This window comes from Rhodamnia argentea, chromosome 10 (genome assembly GCF_020921035.1).
Source record: "Rhodamnia argentea isolate NSW1041297 chromosome 10, ASM2092103v1, whole genome shotgun sequence".
Taxonomy (NCBI): domain Eukaryota; kingdom Viridiplantae; phylum Streptophyta; class Magnoliopsida; order Myrtales; family Myrtaceae; genus Rhodamnia; species Rhodamnia argentea.
The window spans coordinates 7,213,058-7,237,260 of NC_063159.1; the positions used below are offsets into that span (position 1 = coordinate 7,213,058).

At 39.8% G+C, this 24,203-nt stretch overlaps 5 protein-coding genes across 9 annotated transcripts in view; 4 read left to right on the top strand and 1 right to left on the bottom strand.

Moving 5' to 3' along the window:
- The window catches only part of LOC115750563 (protein FAR-RED ELONGATED HYPOCOTYL 3), an 874,908-nt gene that overhangs the window by 449,484 nt on the left and 401,221 nt on the right, over positions 1–24,203 (top strand). The window lies entirely within an intron of this gene.
- LOC125312642 lies at positions 3,225–3,740 on the top strand. Its single transcript, XM_048271371.1, has 2 exons — positions 3,225–3,534; positions 3,718–3,740. Exons 1-2 carry the CDS (start codon positions 3,225–3,227, stop codon positions 3,738–3,740), a joined length of 333 nt encoding a protein of 110 aa, XP_048127328.1.
- Positions 4,172–5,976, top strand: LOC115750534. 2 transcript variants are annotated; one of them, XM_030687965.2, is made up of 2 exons: positions 4,172–4,388; positions 4,987–5,976. In XM_030687965.2, the coding sequence occupies exon 2, from the start codon at positions 4,993–4,995 to the stop codon at positions 5,671–5,673; it is 681 nt and encodes a 226-aa protein (XP_030543825.1). In that variant the 5' UTR covers positions 4,172–4,388; positions 4,987–4,992; the 3' UTR covers positions 5,674–5,976. The 2 variants fall into 2 exon arrangements, with proteins under 2 accessions (XP_030543825.1, XP_030543824.1); XM_030687964.2 differs by lacking the exon at positions 4,172–4,388 and adding an exon at positions 4,413–4,657 and having other exon boundaries at positions 4,907–5,976.
- On the bottom strand, positions 7,256–7,879 carry LOC115750584. The gene has a single exon (XM_030688054.1). It carries the CDS (start codon positions 7,877–7,879, stop codon positions 7,256–7,258), a length of 624 nt encoding a protein of 207 aa, XP_030543914.1.
- On the top strand, positions 13,910–22,819 carry LOC115750605 (mediator of RNA polymerase II transcription subunit 33A-like). 4 transcript variants are annotated; one of them, XM_030688086.1, is made up of 12 exons: positions 13,910–14,336; positions 15,016–15,126; positions 16,259–16,609; positions 17,399–17,712; positions 17,842–17,933; positions 18,012–18,393; positions 18,476–18,686; positions 18,816–18,930; positions 19,322–19,483; positions 20,192–20,858; positions 20,939–21,142; positions 21,692–22,819. In XM_030688086.1, the coding sequence occupies exons 1-12, from the start codon at positions 14,035–14,037 to the stop codon at positions 22,780–22,782; spliced, it is 4,002 nt and encodes a 1,333-aa protein (XP_030543946.1). In that variant the 5' UTR covers positions 13,910–14,034; the 3' UTR covers positions 22,783–22,819. The 4 variants fall into 4 exon arrangements, with proteins under 4 accessions (XP_030543946.1, XP_048141883.1, XP_030543947.1 ...); XM_048285926.1 differs by having other exon boundaries at positions 18,051–18,393; positions 20,192–20,855; positions 20,936–21,142; XM_030688087.1 differs by having other exon boundaries at positions 14,199–14,336; positions 16,252–16,609; positions 20,192–20,855; positions 20,936–21,142.

Consider the following 24,203-nt stretch of genomic DNA (forward strand, 5'->3'; position numbering starts at 1 on the left):
CGTTTTTTCAGCATCGATTTTAGTCGCAAGTACCGTCCACGGGAAAATTTTCAATTAATTGAAAAAGACTTATAGTTTTAACACTCAATACACTTAGTTTTGTGCCATAGCAACTAATGTATTTCCACTATCTTTTGATCTATTTTCCACCCGAAATGTAGCAATTCTTATCCAATATTTCTCACGGCAGATGACTTAGGCTTTACTGTGCCAAGAAACACATCTACTGTTTCAACCGAATTGTTCCGTGACAAAATGTCTTTCATCGAAATTCGTGCTTCGGCTTGTAAATGTGATAAGAGATTTTGTGATGATATTGGACAGGAGAATTTCATATAATCAAAAAAATCAACTTGTGAAATTTGTATAGAATCCAATAGAATTACACAAATATTTGTCTTGACCGGAGTTTGACTCGATGGTGAAAGTTTACAAGTACAAATCCAAAGGAATCGATGCAGGTGAAATTGTAAGAAAAAGTGCACATATGTGAACTAAACTAGAGTTTGACTTGATGGAATGGTCTAGCAAGCACAATTCCTTTCCAAGGTAACAAACCAGCGCACCTGAAATAGTGTTGGAGTTTGACTTGATGTCAAAGCTTTGAATACACTTTGATAATGCACCAGAGTTTGGCTCGATGGCATAGTATATAGGATAAAGTTAAATGCCGGAATTTGACTCAACGACGAGAATTTGAAAGTTACAGTTAAGGAAAGTAAATGCAGTACAATAAGTAAAGATAAGATAAATTTATTGATTTGTTCAGCAGGTTTTTATGTGGATGCTTGGTGATATTTATAATGGTTGAAGTGGTAACTGCTCTTCAACGGTTATAATCCAAGCATGCCAACAATTGCCACTGTCATTAGTCTTTTTTGAATTCTTTCGACCCGAGTCTTTGAGCAGTTATTCGACTTTAGATAGCTGATAATGTTAGCGCTTCTCTTCAATTTCCACGTGCGTCAATCATGCCCATGTCCTCCACATCTTGAGGCTTTGAAGTTTGACAATCTAGTAACTGTCAATAGGATTCTCACGGGTTCTCTTTCGGTCGTGAGGGGTATGTTCATGTCCCCCGCATTTCGCGAATTCCTCGACCTGTTCTTAGGGAATCATTTTGCTTCAAAAATGTCCTCCCGCCATGAAATTCAAGGAAATAGCTTTCATATACTTTGGCGCTCCTTGAAAAGACCTTGAATTCGGCAGGACTGCTCCTTGTTGGCGCTCAATTTACTAACGGGTTTGACGATTTCTTTAAATGATGCCCATCGGTACCATCACGTGCTTTGCAAGAGCTTCTTCGTTCTCTCTCAATGTGCCTTCTCCTCACGTTTAACACGTGTGTTGACTCCTCACGCGTTCTGCTCAAGTATCGATCCCTCGAGTGTTCTGCACATTTATTGATCCCTCACGATGATAGTACGTGCCTCGGAAGGCAAGTTATTTCGAGTGTCAACATCTACAAATGGCAGATTTGCCACATGAGGTATTAAGAATGGTAGTTGGGCTCTATTTTCAATTAATTGGAAAGGACTTTAGTTTTAACACTCAATACACTTAGTTTTGTGCCATCGCAATTAATGTATTTCCACTATCTTTTGATCTATTTTCCATCCAAATGGCAATTTATATCCTATATTTCCCACGGTAGATGACTTAGGCATTACTATGCCAAGAAATATATCTACAATGGCATATTTGCCACACGAGGTCTCAAGAATGATACTTAGGCTCTATTTGTTTCACAAAAAAAATGAATGATTATGAAAATATTATCTAAAAAATGATTGCTCGTATCACTTATAAAAATGAATGAACCGAAAATAATTTCATCGCGCACGAAATATTTAGGCACAATTTGTTGTCAAAAACGAAAGCAATTTTCATTGATTAATTATTTCAAACAACACAAACAATCACTTTTAGGAAAATGCGCCATGTGGCAATCTTCATGTAGGAAATTGGCGGCAGATAGGTTGCCGTGTGTCAACGAGACACAGGCTAATCATGAGGACACAAACCAATGATAGGTCGTTTCGTGTTACGTTAACAAAGGTCTAACACCAAAAAAACTAGAAATTGGTTAGCATATAAACCGAGCAAGAACATAAACCGAGCCATCCCTAACGAGCTCCGTTTGGAGCTTACCAAGTCAAAACATTCTGTGCAATTCAACAGGATAGCTGCCACTAATGATACGTTATTCCTGCAACGAGCGCAGCAATGCTCCACGGAATAGATATGCAGCAAATCCATGGCAAGGCTATTAGGTATTAAGTTTGAAGATTATATCAAAATACATTATATTTTGCTATGGCATATGTATTGAATGGCTAAATTTGCGCATCCATACATAGCCAATTGACTATGTATTTGACTTATTTACAATTTCGACTTTATTGTTTCGTCCGTTTTTGTGGAATGGTGTAGTGATATCGACATGATTTATCGTGAATTTAGTTGTAATTTTTGTTTTTTTAGCAGGTTGAACATAGCAAAAAGATGCCGAAAGTGCATCAATTGCCAAAAGAGCAAAGTTAAATGAGTTTAGGGCATGTTTATTTACACAAAAAATAAACAAAAATACTTTTTATTTTCTCATAAACAAATTAAAATATTATTAATATCTAATAAGATTTTGAAAAAATTATATGTGCATTTACATGTCAATTTTTAGTGTTAAGAATATTCGGGAGTTTCGCATTAAAAAAAGTTCACAAGATTTATATTAAGAAAAACAGACAAAGGAAAATCAATCCAATGAAACTCTTAATAATTGAAGGGTTTTGTTAATAAGTGTCCCTTCAACGCTAGTTAAGGGTGCACATAAAAACACTTCTCTCCAAGAAATCAACTTCTGATCAGAAGTTGATTTCTCTACTTCTCATCAAAAGTAGAAGTTGATTTTTCTACTACTGCTCCAAATTGACTTCTGATCGGAAGTTGATTTCTCTACTTCTCATCAAAAGTAGAAGTTGATTTTTCTACTTCCGCTCCCAGTTGACTTACGATCGAAAAAATTCGTTTGCTAACAATTGAAAATTTATACTTTTGAAACATTATTAATAAAATTTTCGGCGGTAATGGTTGACGGCGGTGATGGTCAACGGCGGCGGTGGTAGTCGGCAGCGGCGGTGGTCGGAGGCGGTGGCGATCGGCGATGGTTGGCGGTGGTCGGCGGCGAAGGCGGTCGGCGGTGGTCGGCGGCGGAGGTGGCTGCGATGGTCGGCGGCGGTGGACTGCGGCGACGGTGGTGGACGACGGTGGACGACGGTGGGCGGCGATGGGCGGTGCAGTGGGTGGCGGCGCGGCGGTGGTCGGCGGTGGTGGACGGCCGTGGTGGCGGTCGGCGGCGGTTGGCGGTGGTCGGCGGCGGAGGTGGCTGCGATGGTTGGCTGCGGTGGACGGCGGCAATGGTGGTGGACGGCGGTGGGTTGTCGGTGGGCGACGGCGACGGCGGCGGGTGGGCAGCGATCGCCGCGATTGTGGTCGGCACGGGGCGGTTGCAGAAACGGTGGTCGGCGGAGGCGGGTGTGGTCCAAGAAGTGAATCTGGAATTGAGAAGTCAAAATTTTTTACTTCTCAAAATTGGCCAAAAATCCTATCAGAAATGAAAAATCTTACCAAAAGTGAAAAATCCTACCATAAGTCAATTTTTTTACCAAACAGATTTCTACTTCGATTAGGTTTTTATCAAACACATTTCTCTGCTAGATGGGCTTCTGGCGGAGAAATGAAATTTTTGAAGTGATTTCATGCAGGCCCTAAGCTAACTAAAAGCAAAAATAACTTCTTCTAAGATAATTTCGAAAGGAAGACGTTACTTTCGCCAAATGTAAATTCTCAATTTTCAGTGAAGATTTTGATAAAATTTGACAAGTGCCAAGGGGTCAAAATTTGACAAGCATCTAAGGGACACTCTTGGAGATTTTCCATAATAAGACAAACAAAATGTAGCAATACCATCAGAAATTGCATGAACGTATTAGAGGTGGGTCCTACCATGGCTTTTGTATACATAATACTTACCGTTGAAATTATAATGTTACACGGTCAGCTTCTCAAATCATAATGTTACATTTTGATAAGATTTAACATGTGATTATACGCTTTCATATACGCGGAGAAGCTAACGGCCATTTGTTTTTCCCGTGTTTTTGCCTTTTGCCACATGGAAACTAGAGAGACGGTGTGCTTCGACTGGAGTGACGCCTCGGAGTTTGGAGTCTTGTCCGCCACCGCCCTCGGCCCATCCCTTCTTTCCTTCAAAGCTCGGGCGAAAGTTAGCGCGCGCTCCTGCAAGTCCTTCTCGATCTGCTCGCCTGCTCTTCTTCTTCTTCCGTTGCGAAGAGCAAGCCCCTTTTTGCACAACACCAAAAGGTACTTTCTCCTGTAACCTGAGAATGCCCCTCGTCTTTTTTTTTTTGGTCGTTTTCTTTTGATTTCTCATGGGATTACACCCGCATTTCACTTTTCGATGATCATTTTCAAGATTTGTCGTGGGACTCTGTAATCGTTGATGGACCCAGTTTGTATTCCGCGTCAAGGTTTGAACTTGAAGAGACCCTTTTGAGATTTGCCCTCTTTTTTCGTCTTAGGTTTTCGTTCTTGTGGGTTTATTGTTTCTTTAAAGATCCTGGGTTCAATCTTGGACGTTTTCTTTGAAGACTCTTGTAACCTGCAAATTCCCCTCTTTCTTTTTGTCGTTTTCGTTTGATTTCTCATGGGATTAGACCCGCATTTCACCTTTCGCTGCACGTTTCTTTCTTCTTTGGATGATCTTTTTCAAGATTATCGTTAGACTCTGTAATCGTTGATGGACCCAATATGTATTCCGCGTCAAGGTTTGAACCTTGAAGAGGCCCTTTTGAGATTTGCCCTCTTTTTTCGTCTTAGGTTGGAGCTAGGGTGGAGTCAGGTATTGTTGTCTAGCAAATGCTCATGGTGCTGTGTGCTGTTTTTTTCTTTTTTTCAACAGGTATCGTTTTTATGCTCGTGTTCATGGGTTCTGAAAGAAAAGCAGGTTCTTTCGATGATGTTGAGCGTCGATGTACAGATTCAGCACAGAAGTTAGAATCTTTTAATGTTAAGGACACCAAGAAGGGTGTGGGAGGGCAAGTTGCTTCAATTTTGGATGACAAGTTGTATGCTCAATGCCGAGTTACTTTGGATGTTAAAGGCGAGACAAGAGATGCAATCCTCGATCTCGAATCTCCCCTTATCGCATTGGAGAAAGGAATGGGTTGCCACACTCCTAAGGATGATGCATTGGGCAACAGTGTCATCGATGGTCGCGACAATGCTAAAATGACTTATCAAAAGCTAAAGCATACAGATGAATGGCGAACCAACGTTCCTCGGCAGCTTAATTTCGGCCCCTCAACCGATTGTAGGGGAGGTGGAATTCGTGGGAGGGATCTCGCCATGCTGTCAGATGAGGAGATGGTCGAATTAATTTACCAATATTTATTAGACATGATTTTGCTCGAGAAGGCCGAGGATCTTCTCTCTGAAAAGTCGAAGGTGAAGCTGGATTTCGGCGATTGCAGGACGCCTCCTTCTGTACCACGGTCAAATGACACTGTAGAAAGTTGTCCCGGAGCTCCTGTAAAACGCATGACTCAATCGAGGAATGTCGGTTCAGGTTTATGCAGAAAGCTTCAGTTTTGATACTTTTTACTGCTGTGCTGTTGTGTTGAGACCTATACAGGTTCTTCTTTGTTTGGTATGACGATTATATGCTAATTCAAGATTGTAACATATACTCCTTCATATCATGGTCATGCAGAAGCGATATTTCCAGGGAAATGTGTCCTTAACATTCTGTTGTCAGAAGAGGACGATGGATCTGTCTGCTGTTTGGATTGAGTTTGTGTTAAGTCAGGATGTATTGTTTTTCTTCATTCGGGTTAGGGGAGTGTTTCTGTAACTGCAGCATTTTGCATCTAAGTCATATAATTGCAATTCTAAGCATGCAATGTATCCTCTATTGTTCTTTTCGACAATTAAAGTGACTGAAATATTTTCGCCAGGCTTTCCTTTCGAGACTGCAGTTTGTAATCGCATATCATGTAATATTGCAGTGATATATGTCCTGATGCACCATTGAGGCCATTGAGGTTGTTTTCCAGTTGCTGGTTTGATTGAGTTGTTCTCAGGAGAGGAAATCAGAAATTCTTTGGGACCATTGAAAGTTTTCGACCATGAACTTTTCAAGCATTTCGTGCTTTCCTCTGTGAAAAGAGCAGGCTGTCAATTGTTGTCTCTGTCTTGTTGCATATGGCTCACAAAGCAAAACCAATCTGTCTGCAATTTTAAACTGAACCAACATCAGATGCCAGGACAGGACAAACTCGTCAAGTTACTGAGAACAAACTGAGATCCTTAACCATGTTCCGCACATCCTTTCGTTCATCAGACTTCCATAGCTTCGAGACCGATGAATAGCTGTCCTCCGCAAGTAATCAGAACCTAGAGGTTAGTGAGAGAAGCTGTCTTGCTCATTCGAACAGTTCACTTACTTGCATGCTACAATGGTCCAACAAGTAGCTGCCAAATTCCATGAAGTTCCCCCGATGATCTATTTTTACTCGAAAGTTTACCCTCAAGAACACGATAAAATGAGTCTGCACAATGTTTCTTTTCGAATATATCAGGGTTCATCGTCGATAGTTGTCGTCCCCTTGGATGCTTTTCACTTTCCATTTTTAAGTTTGAATCGTTGAATATGAATCTATGGGCTCAGCACAGTGCTGGCTTTTCTGATTGATTCATCAGAAAACCAAAATCAAATGCTTCTACAAAGCAAAACCAGTCAGATTTCGCTAATCTGAATGTTCTTGAGCTGTTGGTTTCATCTGCACTGTTCTTATGGATGAAAATTATAATCAGATTGAACCATATAATCCATCTCCCGAGGGAACAAATTCTTTCATGTGTTTGAAACAAGATCATAGAAGCTGTTTGAAACGAAAAGATGCTTGAAAGAAGAACACCTTCCTCAAGATCGAAGCCTCGCCATTATTTGCATGAAAGCAATCGGGAGTTATTTGGGAAAAGTTCAAACACGGCGAGCAATGAGTTACACGACTCCGAAATTAACGATGCCGACCCCGGTGCGTTCACGATAAGAGGAATCATTTTTAAGGAAATGAAAACAATGGGGCTATGGCAAAAAAGTTTGAGCATTCCTCTTGTTCCATCTCTTTCGTTTCTGCGTAAGTGAGATTCTGGTTCTGCCTTCGGGCTTACCCTACAACTTCGTCTCATACTTGCATTGGTGGTCGTCAATGGTTCTATTGGAAATGAACACATTGATGTCGCAGGAAACGGCCGACGTCACATGAATCTTGAACACGCTCAAGATGGAAACCTTGCCAGATATCTTCGCGTAAGTGGTGAAGGGAAGCACGCCCCCCATGACGTCGGAGAACGCCCGCCGGTTCGACAGAAGGCGATCTGCCATCACCGTCACCACGATTTTCATCTCCTCCGTGCTGTCCGCTGAGATCCTGCCTGCAGGGATCGGAGCATCGCCGACAGGATCTCCTCGGTAGCCTAACAGTGCGGTCGAGTTTGTGTACTTGAAACCCACCCTATTCGGGTTCCTCACGGAGAGGTCCGCGTCCACCGTCATGTTCAGCAAGGCGCTCATCCGCGCCATGTCGAAGGAGACATCGAGGTCCTTCAGGTTCACCGAATTCACCGTGATGACCGGCTTCTTGGCCTTGAAAACTGTCAGGGCCAATATAAGAATCACCAGGGCGACGATCACGGTGACCGCCGACACGGCGGCGCAGATGTTCCTGCACCTGTTGCTCCGCTTACCGTCCTTCGGCCGCTCGACGGGCATTGGAGGCGCCGACGCCACTTCCATGTGATGCGACCCCCGGAAGCTAAGGAAGGCTTTAGGACAGGGCCCTTTTAAGGCATAGGAGGATTTCAAGGCTCAAGAGGCAGAGTCGGAGGTTATAGCTATTTAGGCCAAATGAGGGCGAAGATGATCAAAGGCTAAATTGGTGATTCGATGCTTTAGTTAGTAACCCAGTATCGGCCGTTGGATTGGTTGCCGAGCACATTTAGGGGCCAATTTGGATCGTCGGATTTCGATAACTACGTGCATGAATTTTTTAGCTAAGTAATCCTCCGTTTGCTCGATAGTAAACTGTTCTCGAGAATTTGTCATCTAGCATCCAATTGATCGACGCATGTTGTGTGTAGAAATCGAATAAAGCAAGTCGAAGAAAATCGGTATGTTGGATTCACGGGTTTATTTTGGTTTTGCAAAAAAGGAAAAGAAGAAATGGTCCTTTTGTTTAAAGAAAGATTGTTTCTGAAAAATTATTTTTTGATTTTACGGTGTTTGGATGACTAATATGTGGAAAATATCTTTTTTTAGGCAGAAAACAATAAGTTTAGATTGAGGGAAAGTAGGGGTGATAGGTTTCCGGTTTGGGTCGGTCCAACCCAAGACCCGAGAAGAGGATTGGGAGGACCGGTTCTCGGTTTCAAGGACTGGGAATCGGATCGGAAGATCTTGGGGGTCTAGTTCCCGAGCGGTCCAATCATTGGACCAATGCTTTCTTTTGCGATTTGTCGTTCAATTTTTTCTTGTTAACAACATATTCATTAGACCATCTCTCGTTAATTGCAATACATTATCGCAAAACCTGAAACTCATAATAAGCATCTTAAGTTTATGTTTAGGTTTACTTTTAGATTTTTTTTTTAAAAAAAACATATATTAGCAGATGTGGTTCGAATGGTCCAGTTTCAATTTTATGGAACCGCAGACCGAACCGAAGCTCTTGAGAACTAGATCCAATAGGCTGGCTCAATCCAATTCAGGGGGTTCTCGGTTCGGTCAGTCCATCATACTCAGCCCTAAGGAAAAGGACTTTCTCTTTCGGCAAACCACTTTTCCAAAACAACCAAATAAATGAAATTTAACCATTTCATTTGAAACGATTTCCATGTAAAATATTCTCGTTTATCATGAAGTTTTTAGTGAAATAAATACACTCCAAATTTAATTTGACTATGACCTGACATTTATTAACTCGAATCGAAACGCTAAAGAAGCCTCATTTTCCATAAGTAATTTCACTGAGGAGATCATTTGTTTCTAAACTGTACGTTTTCCGTGGACCTATGCATATCTTTTCATTTGGTGATTCTACATCATTAATTTTCCGTACTCAATAAACATTCTTACATTAACGTCTTGGACAACGATTTTTTTTTCGATTATTGTAATTATTAGTATTATATGCTTACGGTAATACCCACAGCCCATGGACCAAATAGAGGATAGCAGAAGGTTCTGAGAGACAAAATATTAATACGCTTATCCCTTGACTAAGGTTAGGACGCTAGTTAAATTTAGGAATAGATAATTGGAAATCCTAAAATTTGTTATGAAAGTGCAATCGAGTCTTCAACCTTTCAAAAAGTACAATGAAGTCCTAAAATTATCGCGAAAATGCAATCGAATCCTAAAACTTTCAAAAAGTGCAATCGAATCCTAAAACTTATTACGAAGGTGCAATTGAGTTCTAAAACTTTCAAAAAGCGCAATCAACGAAAAGACTTAATTTTACCAATTTGACAATTTTTAGAACTTGATTGCACTTTTTTCAAAATTTTGAGGCTCAATTGCACTTTCTGACAAGTTCTAAGACTTAATTGCACTTTTTGAAATTTTGAGGATTTGATTGTACTTTCGTAACAAGTTTTAAGACTTGCAGCGTACTTGTTCCTTAAATTTAGGTGCCTTTGTTTCATGGAAAAGAGATTTGAAAAAACACTTTTTCATGAATAATTGTTTGTATCGCTTACAAAAATAAATGAAAGAAAAAATTTCGTCACCCACGAAAATAGATATGTTTAAATTATTACCGATGATGAAAGCATTTTTTGTTAACTCATTTTTTTCAAGAAATATAATCAATCATTTTTCGAAGTACGTTTTCTAAATCTTGAGTTTTCCCCGAAACAGTCGGAGAACCAAGAACAACACATCATTCAATATTTTGAATTCTCCTGCTTGACTAGAGCAAAAAAACAAACCTTTAACGTGAAAAATCAACCCTCATTATCCCTCTATACCCAAGTTTCTCCTCACCTTATATCGTTAGCCAACTCTTGAGGTTATGTTTGGACGTCTGGATTTTTTTGTCATAATAGAATTGGATATGACGTGATATGAAATTCAGAGATTTTGCTATATCGTATTTATTGCTTAGTGAATCAAAGTAATAAAGCCAAATATTTTCATATCATATGATGTCATTGTTTTGGTATAAACCACAATGTAAATGAACATAAAAATTGCACAAATGGATATATTAAGAATCTTGCCTATTCATTTTTATTCGCTTATTGTTTTTTCCTCTCTCTTTTTGCTTCTTTTATTTTTTTATATCTTTTTTCCCCTTCCATCAAATTCAATTAAATAGTAAACTATGCTAACATACCGAAAATACCAAAGTACATGACATATGTAGTAAATATATTTATATACTGAATATGTATTAATGCAGGAAGAAATTCAAACATATAAATAAAAATAGGACTAAACAAAATGGAAATTCCATAATTCTGGATTTTATATATTGGAATTCAGATATTACTTATAGTCAAAGATCATTTTGATTTTACTAATTTAATAATTTTTTAATTGAGAAATAAGCTTTTATATTATGGATATTAGCTATCATATCCGCATTTATCAAGGTTATGTCTCTCTTATATCTGACTTTATCATGTCTTTAGCAGGCTTGAATTTTATCTTGACTTCCAAACGTAACATAAAGGTTTCATACTACCCATTGGCAACCCTCGACTTGAAAATGCCCTTGAAAGAACGATCCAATCGAGAACGTTGGTTACCCGGAAGGAAGGCTTCGAATTCGTCACGCCATGCGTGTGCTTGTGTACCCTAATCGATAGCCCGTGGAATCCCCCTCCTTCCCTGCTCGCGCGACGTCGCTTTTGCATGGCGAATTCAACCAAATTACAGGGAGCCAGCATAGCACGGATGAACGCAACATGAGAAGAGCGAAAATCGACACGGCTATGAGTAGACCTAGATGGCAAGTGAGTTGTTTTGTGGTTAGGTAAAGAGCGCCGGAAGAGAGAGGTAGGCACCCACAACCAGACGATAGCTAACGTGCTGATGACCCTTTCAGTCTTTAGCTACCACCGCACAACAAAGAGTGGTCCATGCGAGGGAGAGCTTAGCCCACCAATGCTTTGATTGGGGTCCGGAGATTTAGCCGAATCAAGAACCCGTCCTCGTTCCCCCCCTATTCATGCAGGCGGTTGTAGCTTGGAATTAGATCACCACGAGGCAAGCAGAAGATGGGAAAGTCGGTTGGTGGGGGAATTGATTGGATATGATGTCAATCTTCTAGACTCATCTAGATCGATTTGATTCTCCGGAGTCCCGACACGGGTAGTTCGATGTCTAATCCGAACGAGGGAAAAAAAAAAAAAAACCACTTTCAAATCGTGGGTCCTTCGTTAAAAGTGACTTTAGAGACCGTGTTTGTTGTCCGATGAGAGTAATCGATAAGAATGGTCGAGATGGTTCGATTATGTTTATGGGAAATAGTTAGGTCGAAAAGGCTTGGATGCCATAATTCGCTCATACATTTTTTTATTATTATAAATGTTGGATATTTTTATTATTATTATAGAAAAGTGTAAATTGATAAGGAAAAGTATACTTTGCTAATTCTATTAGTAGGTGATAATAATTCACTAAATTTTGATACACTTCACAAAGGTATCCACTTAATTCTTTAATAAAACTAGTGCGGCCCGGCGGCGCTATGCAAATAGCCTTTTGAACGGCACGTCGTTGCCAAGTGTTCTACCAATTTCCGCTTTTATGGAAACGTACGTAGAATTCCCGTTGTGGTCCGTCAATTGCAAAGTTTGGAGTGGCTCTTATAACTTTTCATTTTTGGCCTTTTTCAAATTTTGACGAAGTACGCGCTTTATTGGTTTTACAAAAAAAAAAAAATGCTTGAAACATTTAAAGATGTGTTTATCTGAAATATGTTGATTCATAGATAGAATTTATTCGATTCTATTTTCGATAAAATTGTTAATTTCTATAGAAATGTAAAGAAAAAGGAATTTTTTAAGCCAAAATAATTAGAACTATATTGAATAAGTTCATGGAAGAATCTCAAATAAAGGTTTGAAGTGCCCTCATTTGCTTAAATAAGGGCTTGAATAAAAATTTATTTTAAATAAAGGCATGGAGTGATCATATTAGTCTCAATGAATGGCTTCACCTCACCCGCTAGTTAAGGGCATTTTCACCATTTACTTTTTTAAAAATAGTTAATTTATATAGAAATGTAAAGAAAAAGGATTTTTTTAAGCCAAAACAATCATAACTATATTGAATAAGTTCATGAAAGAATTCCAAATAATCGTCCGAAGTGCTCTCATTTTTTCAAATAAAGGCTTGAAGAAGACATTGTTTTAAATAAAGGCATGAAATGACCATATTATTCTACGAGAAGGGCCTAATTTCACTAGCTAGTTAAGGACATTTTCATCACTTACTTTTTTCTTCTTTATTAATTAAATTAAATAAAAAAATCAACTAAATTTAAAAATATAAGCCTTAGGCCCTCGCCGCCGCCGCCCTTCCAATCGCCAAAACCATCGCCAAAAGGGCCCACTATAGTGGGGCGAGGATCGGCTAGGGTCGCCAGCTCGAATTGAGTAAGGGCTTGCAAGCCCTCTCCTATGGTAAGCAAGGGTCGCGGGCCACTAGCCATAGCCTAGAGGCGGGGCTTTTTCTTTTATTTATAAATTCAATTTAAGAAAAAAAAAATAAACGATGAAAATGTTCTTAACTAGCTAGTGAGGTTAAACCCTTCTTTGAAACCGATTTGAGTACTTTATGTCCTTATTGAAATAAAATTCACCTCATATCCATATTTAAGAAAATAATTGCACTTCAACTCTTTATTTGAGAAAATGAAGACATTTCGGGACCTCGTTGGACCTTGTTTGAAATTTTCCCAAAGTTCATTAACCAAATAGTTTATAGTTTTAATTCATCCATCACATCAAGCTATACAATTAAGAAAATCCAAAACCACTTTCAAACTTAAAATTTGGCCCAAAGAATTTTCTAATACACCGAGGGCTTATGTAAATGACAACATTATAACATTAAATGACCGATAAAATGATAATTCTATAACCCCACAAGACTTTCTTAAATATTAGAATTTAAATCAAATCCTTTTCATCTTACTACAAATTGCATTGTTTTTTTTTTTTTCAAAGTAATTCACATAACACTATCTTCTATAAATGTATGCAAATTTGATATTTGTGTTTGTAGTGTATTAGAAATTTTAAAACTTGTTACAAAAATGCAATTCAAAACTAAAATTTTTCAAAAGTGTAATTAAGTCTCAAAACAAATTTTTCAAAAGTGTAATTAAGTCCCAAAACTTATCTCGGAAGCGCAATTAATTCTTAAAACTTGCTAAAAGCACAATCAACTTCCAAAACTTGTCACATTGGTTTGATCCAATCCTTTTGTTGATTGCGTTTTTTTGAAAGTTTTAAAACTTGATTGTATTTTTATGACAAGTTTTAGGACTTGATTGTATTTGATGAAAATTTTATGATATTTTTGTGACAGTTTTCTGGCTTAATTATATTTTTGAAAGTTCTATGGCTCAATTACATTTTCACGACAAATTTTAATATTTCTAATATACTTTATTCCTTTTTTTAAAAATGATAGAGCGTGAGATTATAACTCGACAGATCTCGACCGTTCGATATGCCTAAATATAGAAAGTTGTGATTTTCTGCTTTATTATTGTGTTTTTCCCATAAATGTCCGATACGATTCGAAACGCCCTCCAATATCGCATCCCTGTTGCCCATGCACCGACTCACCTACCTCATCCCCCTCTCCCTCCCTCCGTCTTCTCCGTGGGCTCTCTTCCGACGCTCCATTCTCCGGCGAGCGCGAGCGGCGGAGCGATGGGAACCGAGAGCGGCGGCGCTGGTTGCGGTGGCGGGGGGCCGGCTGAGTTCGAGAGGCTGGTGTCGGAGGCCATGAAGCGGTGCCGAGCGAGGGGGGAGGCTCCGGCCGTGTGGTCGGCGGAGGTCGCCAATTGCGTCGTTTCCCGGGGGCTCGAGCTGCCGAGCGCCGAGCTGGGGCAGTTCCTCGTGTCCCGCCTCTCCTCCAACTTCGGCGAGCCCTCCCTCTGGAAGTTCCTCGACCACGCCATGGCCTCCCGCCTCATCTCCTCCCTCCACGCCCTCTGTCTCCTCACTCCCAGGTACGCCTCTCTCTCTCTCGTTTCGTGGAATTCACTCGGGCGGTTGTTTCTATGTGCCTGCGATCGTTCTTTCTAGTTTCGTGTCGCTGAGCGCCGAGTTAAAACAAACTGCGAGAATGACGATCCAGAAGTGTAGGAGAGATTGTGCCAATGCCTGAGATCAGGAGTGGAAAATGGCGAACGTTATGTGTTTTTTTTTCCCTTTCAATTATAATGGCGTGGAAATTTGAATCTGATGCGGTGATTGAAGAAGTGACGCATGCTAGGGGAGGCAATACTCTGTCTGTGATGAATCAATGTCATGGAAAAACGAATGGGAAATAGATTTGATGATTTTTAGGAAGATTTCACATTAATACGATTCAATGAAGATTGGAAAGAGTGATCGCCGGGACTGCTTTTACGTCTGTACTTGTAAATGACTGATTCTCAAACTTCTGCTCTTGCTTTGTGATTTAATTTCTTCGAGAAGTTTAATGGCTTGTTCAAGGGTGGTTTTAGAAGCAAGAGCAGTTGTCTGATTATCTCCGCTTTTAGGCCTTTTGCTCTAAGGCTCTGCTTGGACAATGATTCGATGGATTGTTAAGTCATATCTGTAGCCGATGTGTAAAAGATTTTGGAAACTCTATCCTGCATTTTCGGCAGAAGCTTCTTGTCCCTTAACTCACATTTGCAACAGGGTCCTCTCCTCTCGGCAGGCTCAACCAGAAGCATACAGGCTCTATCTCGACCTCTTAGCTAGATATACATTTTCCCTTGAAGATGTTCCCTCAAAGGCTTCCAGAGATAAGTAAGTTTTAGTTTCTTGATTTCGACTTTTACTTAGTGGAGTACTAGATTTATCACCTTCATTCATGATGTGGCACCTGCTGAATCTGTGAGAGTAGTTCTGTGTGTTATTATTTATACCGAATGCAATTGAGTTCTAAATCATTTAGTTGATGCAACTACTTTATGAACTTTGAAAAAGTGCACGTTCTACTGGAAAATGTCTAATTGGTGGGAAAAACTGTTTGTATGGCAATTCACAGGTCATTTTGCCGGATACATCAGAAAATTTGATGACCCCTTGACTTGCCCACTTTTTCCTTTTTCAAATATGTTTAGGTCTTATTGCAGCAATTGACAGTTTTAGCACTCAATTATGCACTTCATATAAGATGTAGAACTTTCGGCGTACTTATCCCCTTTTAAAGAGTTCACTTGTGTTTAGATAAAGGGTGGTATGGTTTCTCAATGTCCCCTTTTGCAGCACTCAAAGTCGGAGACGTCGAAATGGCTTTGGCACACTTTGTTGATGATCAAGATGGAAGCATACTCTTGAAGTGTTTACTTGGCATGCTGATAATAATTATGCTTTGAGTTTATTCATCGCATGGATATTCAATTGAAGTAAATCTTCGGATTATTGTTCATGAAATTCATGAAGACATTACTTCATGCGGTACTCTCAGTATTTATGCATAGCTTCACATGTAGGTTTTTTGTTCATTTTCTAGATTTTCCTTCGAGCTTTATGCAAGTTTCCTTCACAAAAAAACAGACGTTTTTTTCTCATCGTAGTCTCCCTACTTTTTCTGCTTCTAATATTAAGGACTAGAAGGAGAATGTGGAACTGGATAATGATTGGATGCATAAGAAAAGGCATATCTTTCTACTTTGAAGCAAAGGTTGACCTGGATTGGTTCCATTCATTTTCCTCGACCTTGGAGTACGAGGTTCTTTATACAACCATTTTGCTTTATAGCCATTGCTGAATAAATAAATGTGGAGTGTGCCACGTGGAGCAAGATCATTGTCTTCTAGCCTTGTTTTGCCACTTGTCACCAGCTCACTTTGTTTTTGAATTTGTAATGTAGTGCTAATTATTGTGCTTGCTGGTGCATGGAAAATGCTAACAGAATACCTATAAAAGTGTGCAGGATTGTAAGAGCTATCGATGCCAATCTTCAGCTCTCCCGAATTTATGGTATCAATGTTGGGGAGCTTGGACATACACTAGTGATTTTCTTCTTCAGCACTATAGTTAGTTTGATAGATAGCACTATGGATGATTGGGGATTACAAATTGCACCTGTGGGCAGACAGAGTGGCTCATTTGGAAGCATGGAGCACCACCAAAGGAATGTAGATATAAGTAGTCAAGATAACAAGAGAAGTGGACATCGTGAATACATGAGGAACATGAATTCACTTATTGCCATGGAGGTGTTAGAGAACCTAACACGAAGCAGGAAGGCTTTAGCTTTACTTCGCCTCGTTCACATGAATATGTAAGCACTGCATTCTTTTCCTGATCTATCTCTAACTTTTCCTCCATTCAAGTTCTCTAAATGATTGTAGTGAGAGCTATGTCTTTTATTTTCTTAACAGCTTCACATCCTTGAAAATTTTTAGGTGTCTTGGACATTTTAGTGTACAATTTAATTCTTAGTATGCCCATTATTCACAATATGTGCCTTCTAGTCCATACCGCTTTTCAGCCTGTTTCTTGAGACAAAACTGTTAACCTGTGACTGGTGATGGTGTCCTCTGGTAGCTGCTATTTCGGTGTATATGTTCTCCACTATGACCTGTAGAACGTAGCATATTTATGTTCATCATTTTACTACCATCAACAAGCCCTATTTTGCTAGATTTTTCTTAATCGTAGATAACAAGATCGGAACACCATAAGAAGGCTCTACGCGGGAATGTGGTTTAAGATAATGATTCTGATGGAATACCCGATTACTGACTATGTGCTTGGTTCCATTGTTCTCGTCTAATCACATTTTTTTATAGCCGCATAGTGCGTATCTACACCCATTTATGGATGGCATATCGGTCTCTGTACTGTTTGATGCATCTGATGAAGGCACCTTATTCTTTATTAGATAATGTTCATGGGTCATTGATTTCTGATGGTGGATAACCAAGTGAGTGTATTGGTTGTGTCATAGGCTGTGCTTAATGATCTCATATGATCTTACACTTGTTATAAACATAAGCTAGTAATCTTTGGGATTTGATTGTGTCAGTCTGGTTGACAACATTTTTGGTTTTCTTTTCCCCTTTTATAGGCCTGATAAATTCAATGGGCTCCTTCAGAGGCTGCAGTTTCTTGAAGCCTGCAAGTTACCGTCCCCAAATCTAATTTCTGCAAAGGAGGTTCTGGCAAGATTGTCTTCCAATATCCACAAAGTTTTGGCATTTGAATCTGACTTAAAGAGGAGTTTCATTGGGATGTTCCTTGACATCAGATCGATCAAGAATGTACCCTGCTCTGACTCTGGATCTGCGCTGTCTGCGTGTTGGGCACCTTTTGATATTTACATGGAGAGTGCAATGGATGCAAGACAACTTCCTCTAACCTCAACGACCGCTATACTTACAGGTGACCTTAAAGATTTTTTCTTAAGCTTGTATTTTTAGTGCTTCATCATTTGGTAGTTTCTCTATTAAAGGGACATGAAGCATCCTTTACACTTAAGAGGATTTATCTACTCTTTATATCAAATTGCAGAAACAATATTTTCTCTCCAAGCCTTAAATCGGGCAAGTTGGCAGGAAACATTCTTAGCGCTCTGGCTTTCTGCCCTTCGGCTTGTGCAAAGAGTTAAGTCGATCTCATTAATTGCATCCCTTATATCGTGCAGTACAGCTGATAGTTCAAAATTTCCTTCATAATTGTAGGAACGTGATCCAATTGAAGGTCCTATTCCGCGTCTGGAGGCCCGTCTTTGCATCCTTTTGTGTATTGTCCCCTTGGCAATAGCTGATGTTCTGATGGATGATATCGATTTGAGTTCCACCTTCTCTTGTGATCCATCTGCGTGTATTCTTTCGGATCTAGGGCATGGACACAGGATAGATGAGAAAGTCCACGGATTGAGGAGAAATGGGCTTATATCCTCCCTTCAGTTGCTAGGACAATTTTCTGGTCTCTTGCACCCGCCAGAACTAGTCCAAGATGCAGCCAACAGCGCAGCTGCAAAAGCAGCAAATTTTTCTTCTAAACAAATGAAGGGGAACGATAGCGTAGGTATAGGGGATCATGATGTTTTGGTGAAATGCGGTAATGCTGTACATTCGCTGTCTAATAGCTAATTTGAGAATATCATCCAGTGATTTTGGTGCTTACCTCTAGTGCTTTTCAGGTGGTAATATGAGGCACTTAATAGTGGAAGCTTGCATTGCGAGAAGACTAATGGACACATCCGCATATTTCTGGGCTGGTTATGTGCCCACTTCAGTAATGTCAATCCCTGATTCCTCAATGAAAGAAATGTCTCCTTGGTCAGCTTTTATGGAAGGCGGTGCACTGACTGCCTCTCTAATAAATTCACTTGTTGCAACTCCAGCTACTTGGTATCAGAAAAGATGTTGCAATTTACTTTACCTGACTTTTTATGTACGGACGAAAATAAATAGTGGAACTGATGAAAGGAGATCACCTCATGTGCAATGGTTAATTCTCTTTTGCTTTGCTTGTTCAAGTTTTGCAGAGATAGAGAAATTATATTATGTTGCGTTGAATGGGTCAAACGAGGAGAAATCAGCAGCTGCAAGGATTATATGTGGTGCATCTCTCAGTCGTGGATGGAACATTCAGGTCTCACCTCACTAAATTATGTTTGAGGTTTCTGTTTTTCTTCAGTGGTTACTTCCATAAATTGTTGCATTACTTGTTTGGTGGTAGGGAGATGTTTGTGGAATTACCAACACCGACATTATTTTGTTTTCTCAGTTTTCTTCTTTCGCTGTCCTTTTTAATCATTTCTCCTGAGCTTTATGGAGTACAAGCATCTGATGTCAACAAAAGCCATACAAGAAACTTAGCTTCATGTTGAATTTCACTGTCTCTTTTTCAAGTTACAGATTCCATAGTTTAGAACCATCAGTGTATCTAGTTATGAACTTAGCTTCATGTTGATTGTACTGGACGTATCTCTCCATGAAAAGCGAATTTATCAGCATATGATGTTTCTTTTTCTCTTTGGCAGGAACATGTGGTGAAATTTGTGGTCAAGCTTCTTTCTCCTCCGGTGCCTGCAGGTCATAATGGACCGCAGTCTCATTTCGTGGATTACATGCCCATGCTAACTGCTCTTCTATTTGGAGCTTCCTCAATTGATACTGTTCATATACTTTCCTTGCATGGGGTGGTAAGTTATAGTTCTGAGTGCAGAGTTATTTTTGCGCAATACTCCGATATATATTCGGTCCTACATATATTGTGAATGGCGGATCAATTGGCACCATAGTTCAGACAATGCGTCATATTAGCTTTGTCACTTTATGGTTTGTCAATTTTTTGAATGTTGAGGCCATGTATATCAGCACAAATGTTAGTATTGTCTAATTTTTGTAATTGATCTATAGTGGCCTCCAGTGAACATGACATAACAATTGGTGTAATAGTTCATACTGTTCTGGTGGCACGTTAACTTGGTTAGTTTAATTCTCAACGTCTTTTGATTTTGATGTCATCATTATCAAAACGAATGTTCAACAATGTATAGTTTTTGTTTTTTATTTTTAATGGCATCTTCTATATCAGAGAAAATCTTTTTTTTGTTTTTTCAAGATTGAATTCTAATCCAAAGTTTTTCTTTCCTTTTTTACTAAAGTTATGCAAGTGTTTCTGGTTTTGGCAGAATTAGTCTTTGGTTTATGTACCCTGTGTGAGTCCAGTTTTTAAACTTTTGGGTTTGGAATACTAGGATTGCATTTGTTTCATGGTCAGTCGTCCATTTAATCTGTTGCCACTGCTGCTAATTATCTCTTGACTCATACACTGAATTGTTTTTTATTATGAAAACCGCCTGTTTCAACTTGAAATCTAGATGCTTTAGTTGATTGCATTAATTCAGGTTCCTGAAGTTGCTGCAGCTTTGATGCCCCTTTGTGAGGTATATGGTTCACTAATTCCTTTGTCAAGCTGTGAATCTCGAGCCAGCGAGGAACCCTCAGTCTACATGGTTTTCTCTGCTGCATTTCTATTTCTTCTCCGTCTATGGAAATTCTATAAGCCAGCGATTGAAGGAGGAGCTATTGGAGCTGAGCTAACTTTGGAGTATCTTATGCTTTTGCACAACAGCCGCAAATCATTTGCGTCACATGATTCTGCTCCTCAGAATGAAGTGAACTCCAGTACGAATCAGACTTCTTCCACATCAGATGAACACGTATATATTGATAACTACCCGAGATTACGAGCTTGGTATTGTCAAAACAGAATTTGTATCGCTTCACCACTTTCCGGCGTCTGTAGTGGTAGTCCTGTCCATCAGGTCGCAAACAAAATTCTTAGTATGATATACTGGAAAATGACTAGAAGTACCTCCTCATCTGGTAATTCTTCAACGACACCACCAAACAGCGGCGTGGGTGGGTCTCCAATATCTGCTGGAGAGGAGCCTTATCAGAGACCTGTGCTTTGTGCATGGGAAGTGTTGGAAGCTATTCCTTTTGTCCTGGAAGCAATTTTAAGTGCCTGTGCCTATGGGAGGCTTTCATCCCGGGACCTGACCACAGGTTAGCTTTAAGTCGTGAACTTGTGTAGAAGAATTGGGTATAGAATAAATCACTTCTGAAGAAATCTTTCTCACTTGCAGGCCTGAGGGACCTTGTTGACTTTCTACCTGCATCACTAGCCACCATTATTAGCTATTTCTCTGCAGAAGTCACCCGTGGTATTTGGGGGCCGGTTCCAATGAATGGAATTGACTGGCCTAGTCCAACACAAAATATTGAATCAGTTGAATATGAGATCAAAGAAATCCTTGCATCTGCAGGCGTCAATTCACCAAGTTATCCCTCTGGTAGACAATCGTGTTTTACCAGTTGTCAAATTGTACAAGATGCTTTGCTGTTTATTCTGTCATATGCATTCATCCGGTTAGTAAGGGGAGGGGAGGAATTACTATGGTTCTGGAAACTTGCTTGTTCATGTTGAATAGTTACATACTTGATTACAGCAATTAATCCTTACTGTCTACATGGATTATATTTTGCTTTCTGATTTGCGACTTGAGAGGGGGGTGTTTCGACTTGCATGTTGGTAGCTATGTGCTCCCCATTGAGTTCTCAGGTAAATAGCAATCCATGTTTGTGTTTTGGGGATACGCTTGGACATGTATTTTATCATGGGGGCTCCTCAACATCCTGTTTATTTTGGATTTGAAACTTTTCTCTTGTTTTTTTGTGGCCCTTCGGTGGTTTTGGTGATCTTCATTTATACATATTAAAGCAAGTAGGAATGCGTGTTATGCGTGCGAACTCGAACTTCCTACTGTCTAGTAATGAGTATTTGCATCAAATGGTTGGTTGGTACACGCCTTTGAGTAACTCTTTGACTGCTTGCTTTGTAGGTGTCGTGCCAATGCTTCCACTTCCGATGGCAGCTCTGGTTAGTTTAACCATCACTTTTAAACTTGACAAGAGCCTCGAGTACATACACGCTGTTGCTGGACCAGCTATGGAGAATTGCGCGTCATATTGCCCTGGGCCTAGCATGCCCATAATTGGTTCTCTATGGACGCAAAAGGTTCGACGGTGGCATGATTACATTATTGTGTCATGTTCTCGTTGTGTTCTACAACAAAACAAAGAAGCCCTCGCCCAGCTCGTTAGGAGTTGCTTCGCATCATTTCTTGGACCACCCGATGATTTAAATCGTCTATTGACTAATCAACCTTGCTTAAATGGGCTGCTGGGCGACAAGATTGCAGCCCTTGGTGTTCCTCTTTCCATAGCTCCTGGACTTCTTTATCTACGCTCTTGTAGGTTCATCCAAGACAAGCAATACCTAAGTGACACTATCATAAGGCTAGTGGTTGAATATGGCTCCAAATTAGCCACCCAATGCACCGAGACTAGTTCCGCCCGTTTGAAATCTGGTCAGGCATCCTTGTCCCTTGCGGCTGCCCGGATAAAGGAAGTGGCCTTGTTAGGTGCCAGCCTCTTGTGCTCGGCGGGTAAGATGCAGCTTGCCCAAGAACTGTTCCAGGAGACCATTCCGACCTGGCTCCTCACAAGTCGGGAAGAGAAACACGGCGAGGGAAGTTTTGCGTCCTGTATGTTTGAGGGATATGCAATGGCATATTTCGTGTACTCGACATGTGCATTCACATGCGGCATTAGGGTGAGAGCAGCGCCATGGACTTATTCCCGGAGATCTCACATCATCGGGATTCACATGGACTTTCTGGCGGGGGTGTTGGAGGGGAACATGTCCCTCGGGTGCCATCCCGTCACCTGGAAGGCTTACATCTCTTGTTTGGTGGGTCTAGTTGTGAGCTTCGCGCCAGCGTGGGTTCGAGAAGTGAAGCACGAGACGCTGGGGAGATTGGCCCGGCGTTTGTGGGGATGGCACGAGTTGGAGCTGGCCCTGTCTCTTCTTGAACGAGGTGGATTTGCGACCATGGGGCATCTGGCCGAGTTTCTCAGTGTAATTGACTGAGGATCTCTCAAATCTATCGAAAGGTTGGAGTTGTGAAGGTGCCTCGTATTTGTTTTGCATCCAAGCGGGCTAGGCTTATGTTCACTTGCAAATTTACCGAGTGGTTACAGCTCAAGTCGAGGTTTCGTTTATTTTGCGAAAAATAAATAATTCAAAAAATATTTTTTCAAAAATGATTATTTGTAACGTTTTTAAAATAATAAGGTAATCAAAAAAAAATTTCAATTCGATGATAAATTATGTTTAGATGGTGAAAATATTATTTATTTTATTAAGTTATGTAAATAATATAGGCGATCACTTTTATGAAAATATTATTCATATTAGTTATGGCATTTATTTTTATTTTTCGTAAAATAAATAGAGCCTAAATATTTCGTTACGAGGGAAGAACATGCTCGAAATCTTAACGTTATGGGCCCAACGTTTGCTTTTTATTCAGCCCTCGATGGCTCACAGGAGAACAAAATACCAGCAGTATCCGTTCACAAGATATTCACTCTCCATGGAAATCCTGAGATGCAAGTAGAGCTACAAAACGATCCCCTTGTAGACATACTGTCATTTCGCCGGCCGCTGGTGGGGCGAGCCCTGAGCGAGAGGCTAAGGCCGGAGGAAGAAGAAAAGAAAAATAGTAAACAGAGAGAAAGAAAAGAAAAAACATAAAAAAATTGAAAAGTATTTTAATATCATTAAAAATTATCTACATCATTGGCGTCCATGTCGGCATCGGCCAACATCCACGTCAATGTCGGCTGGTCAAGTTGATCAAATGGACTGAACCGACATAAATATAAAAGGTTTAGTCTCGAATTATCACAAAAAAAAGTTTTAAAACTGAATTGGTACAAATATAAAAGGTTTAAGATTGAATTTATAAAAGTGCAAAAGATTTTTAGGACTTTTCTGATAATTTTACTTTGTTTCTTTAATTAGCCCTAATTTAAAAACGAATAGGGCTCATTCTCTCTCTTTCCCTCGGAGCATGAAAAATCCTCGGTCTTTGTCTTCATCTAGCACATTCCTTCATCATGTGATTAGGCATTGAAACTCATTCAAGTACACTTTATCTTTGATAATCTTCTCGTATTCGTTTTTCTTTTCAGATCGCCCCTCTCTTGGAACCACTTCCAATAGCCATTGAACATCCTAAGTCAATGAATTGGATGAGTTCGCCAACTGAACCTTGGAAAAAAAAAATTTGAAAGCGAGAAGATTAGCAGAAATAAATGTTTCCTTGCATGAGTTTCAATGGCCAATTATGAAGATGAAGACAACGATGAAAGAGAATATGATTTATGATTTTCGTACTTGAGGGAGAGAGAATGAGCCTTATTCGTTTTCAAATTATAGCTAATTTGAAGTTTTTCATGACATTAACCCTTTAGAAAAATTGTCAGAAAAAAAAATAAAACGACCAT

Excerpts from the sequence above, each read along its gene's own strand:
- LOC125312642 (XM_048271371.1), top strand. The coding sequence starts at position 3,225 with ATGGTCGGCGGCGGTGGACTGCGGCGACGGTGGTGGACGACGGTGGAC. Across the intron at positions 3,535-3,717 it reads ACGGTGGTCGGCGGAGGCGG|ATGGGCTTCTGGCGGAGAAA; the intron begins GTGTGGTCCAAG and ends TTTCTCTGCTAG.
- LOC115750534 (XM_030687964.2), top strand. The coding sequence starts at position 4,939 with ATGCTCATGGTGCTGTGTGCTGTTTTTTTCTTTTTTTCAACAGGTATC.
- LOC115750584 (XM_030688054.1), bottom strand. The coding sequence starts at position 7,879 with ATGGAAGTGGCGTCGGCGCCTCCAATGCCCGTCGAGCGGCCGAAGGAC.
- LOC115750605 (XM_030688086.1), top strand. The coding sequence starts at position 14,035 with ATGGGAACCGAGAGCGGCGGCGCTGGTTGCGGTGGCGGGGGGCCGGCT. Across the intron at positions 14,337-15,015 it reads CTCTGTCTCCTCACTCCCAG|GGTCCTCTCCTCTCGGCAGG; the intron begins GTACGCCTCTCT and ends CATTTGCAACAG. Across the intron at positions 21,143-21,691 it reads TTCACCAAGTTATCCCTCTG|GTGTCGTGCCAATGCTTCCA; the intron begins GTAGACAATCGT and ends CTTGCTTTGTAG.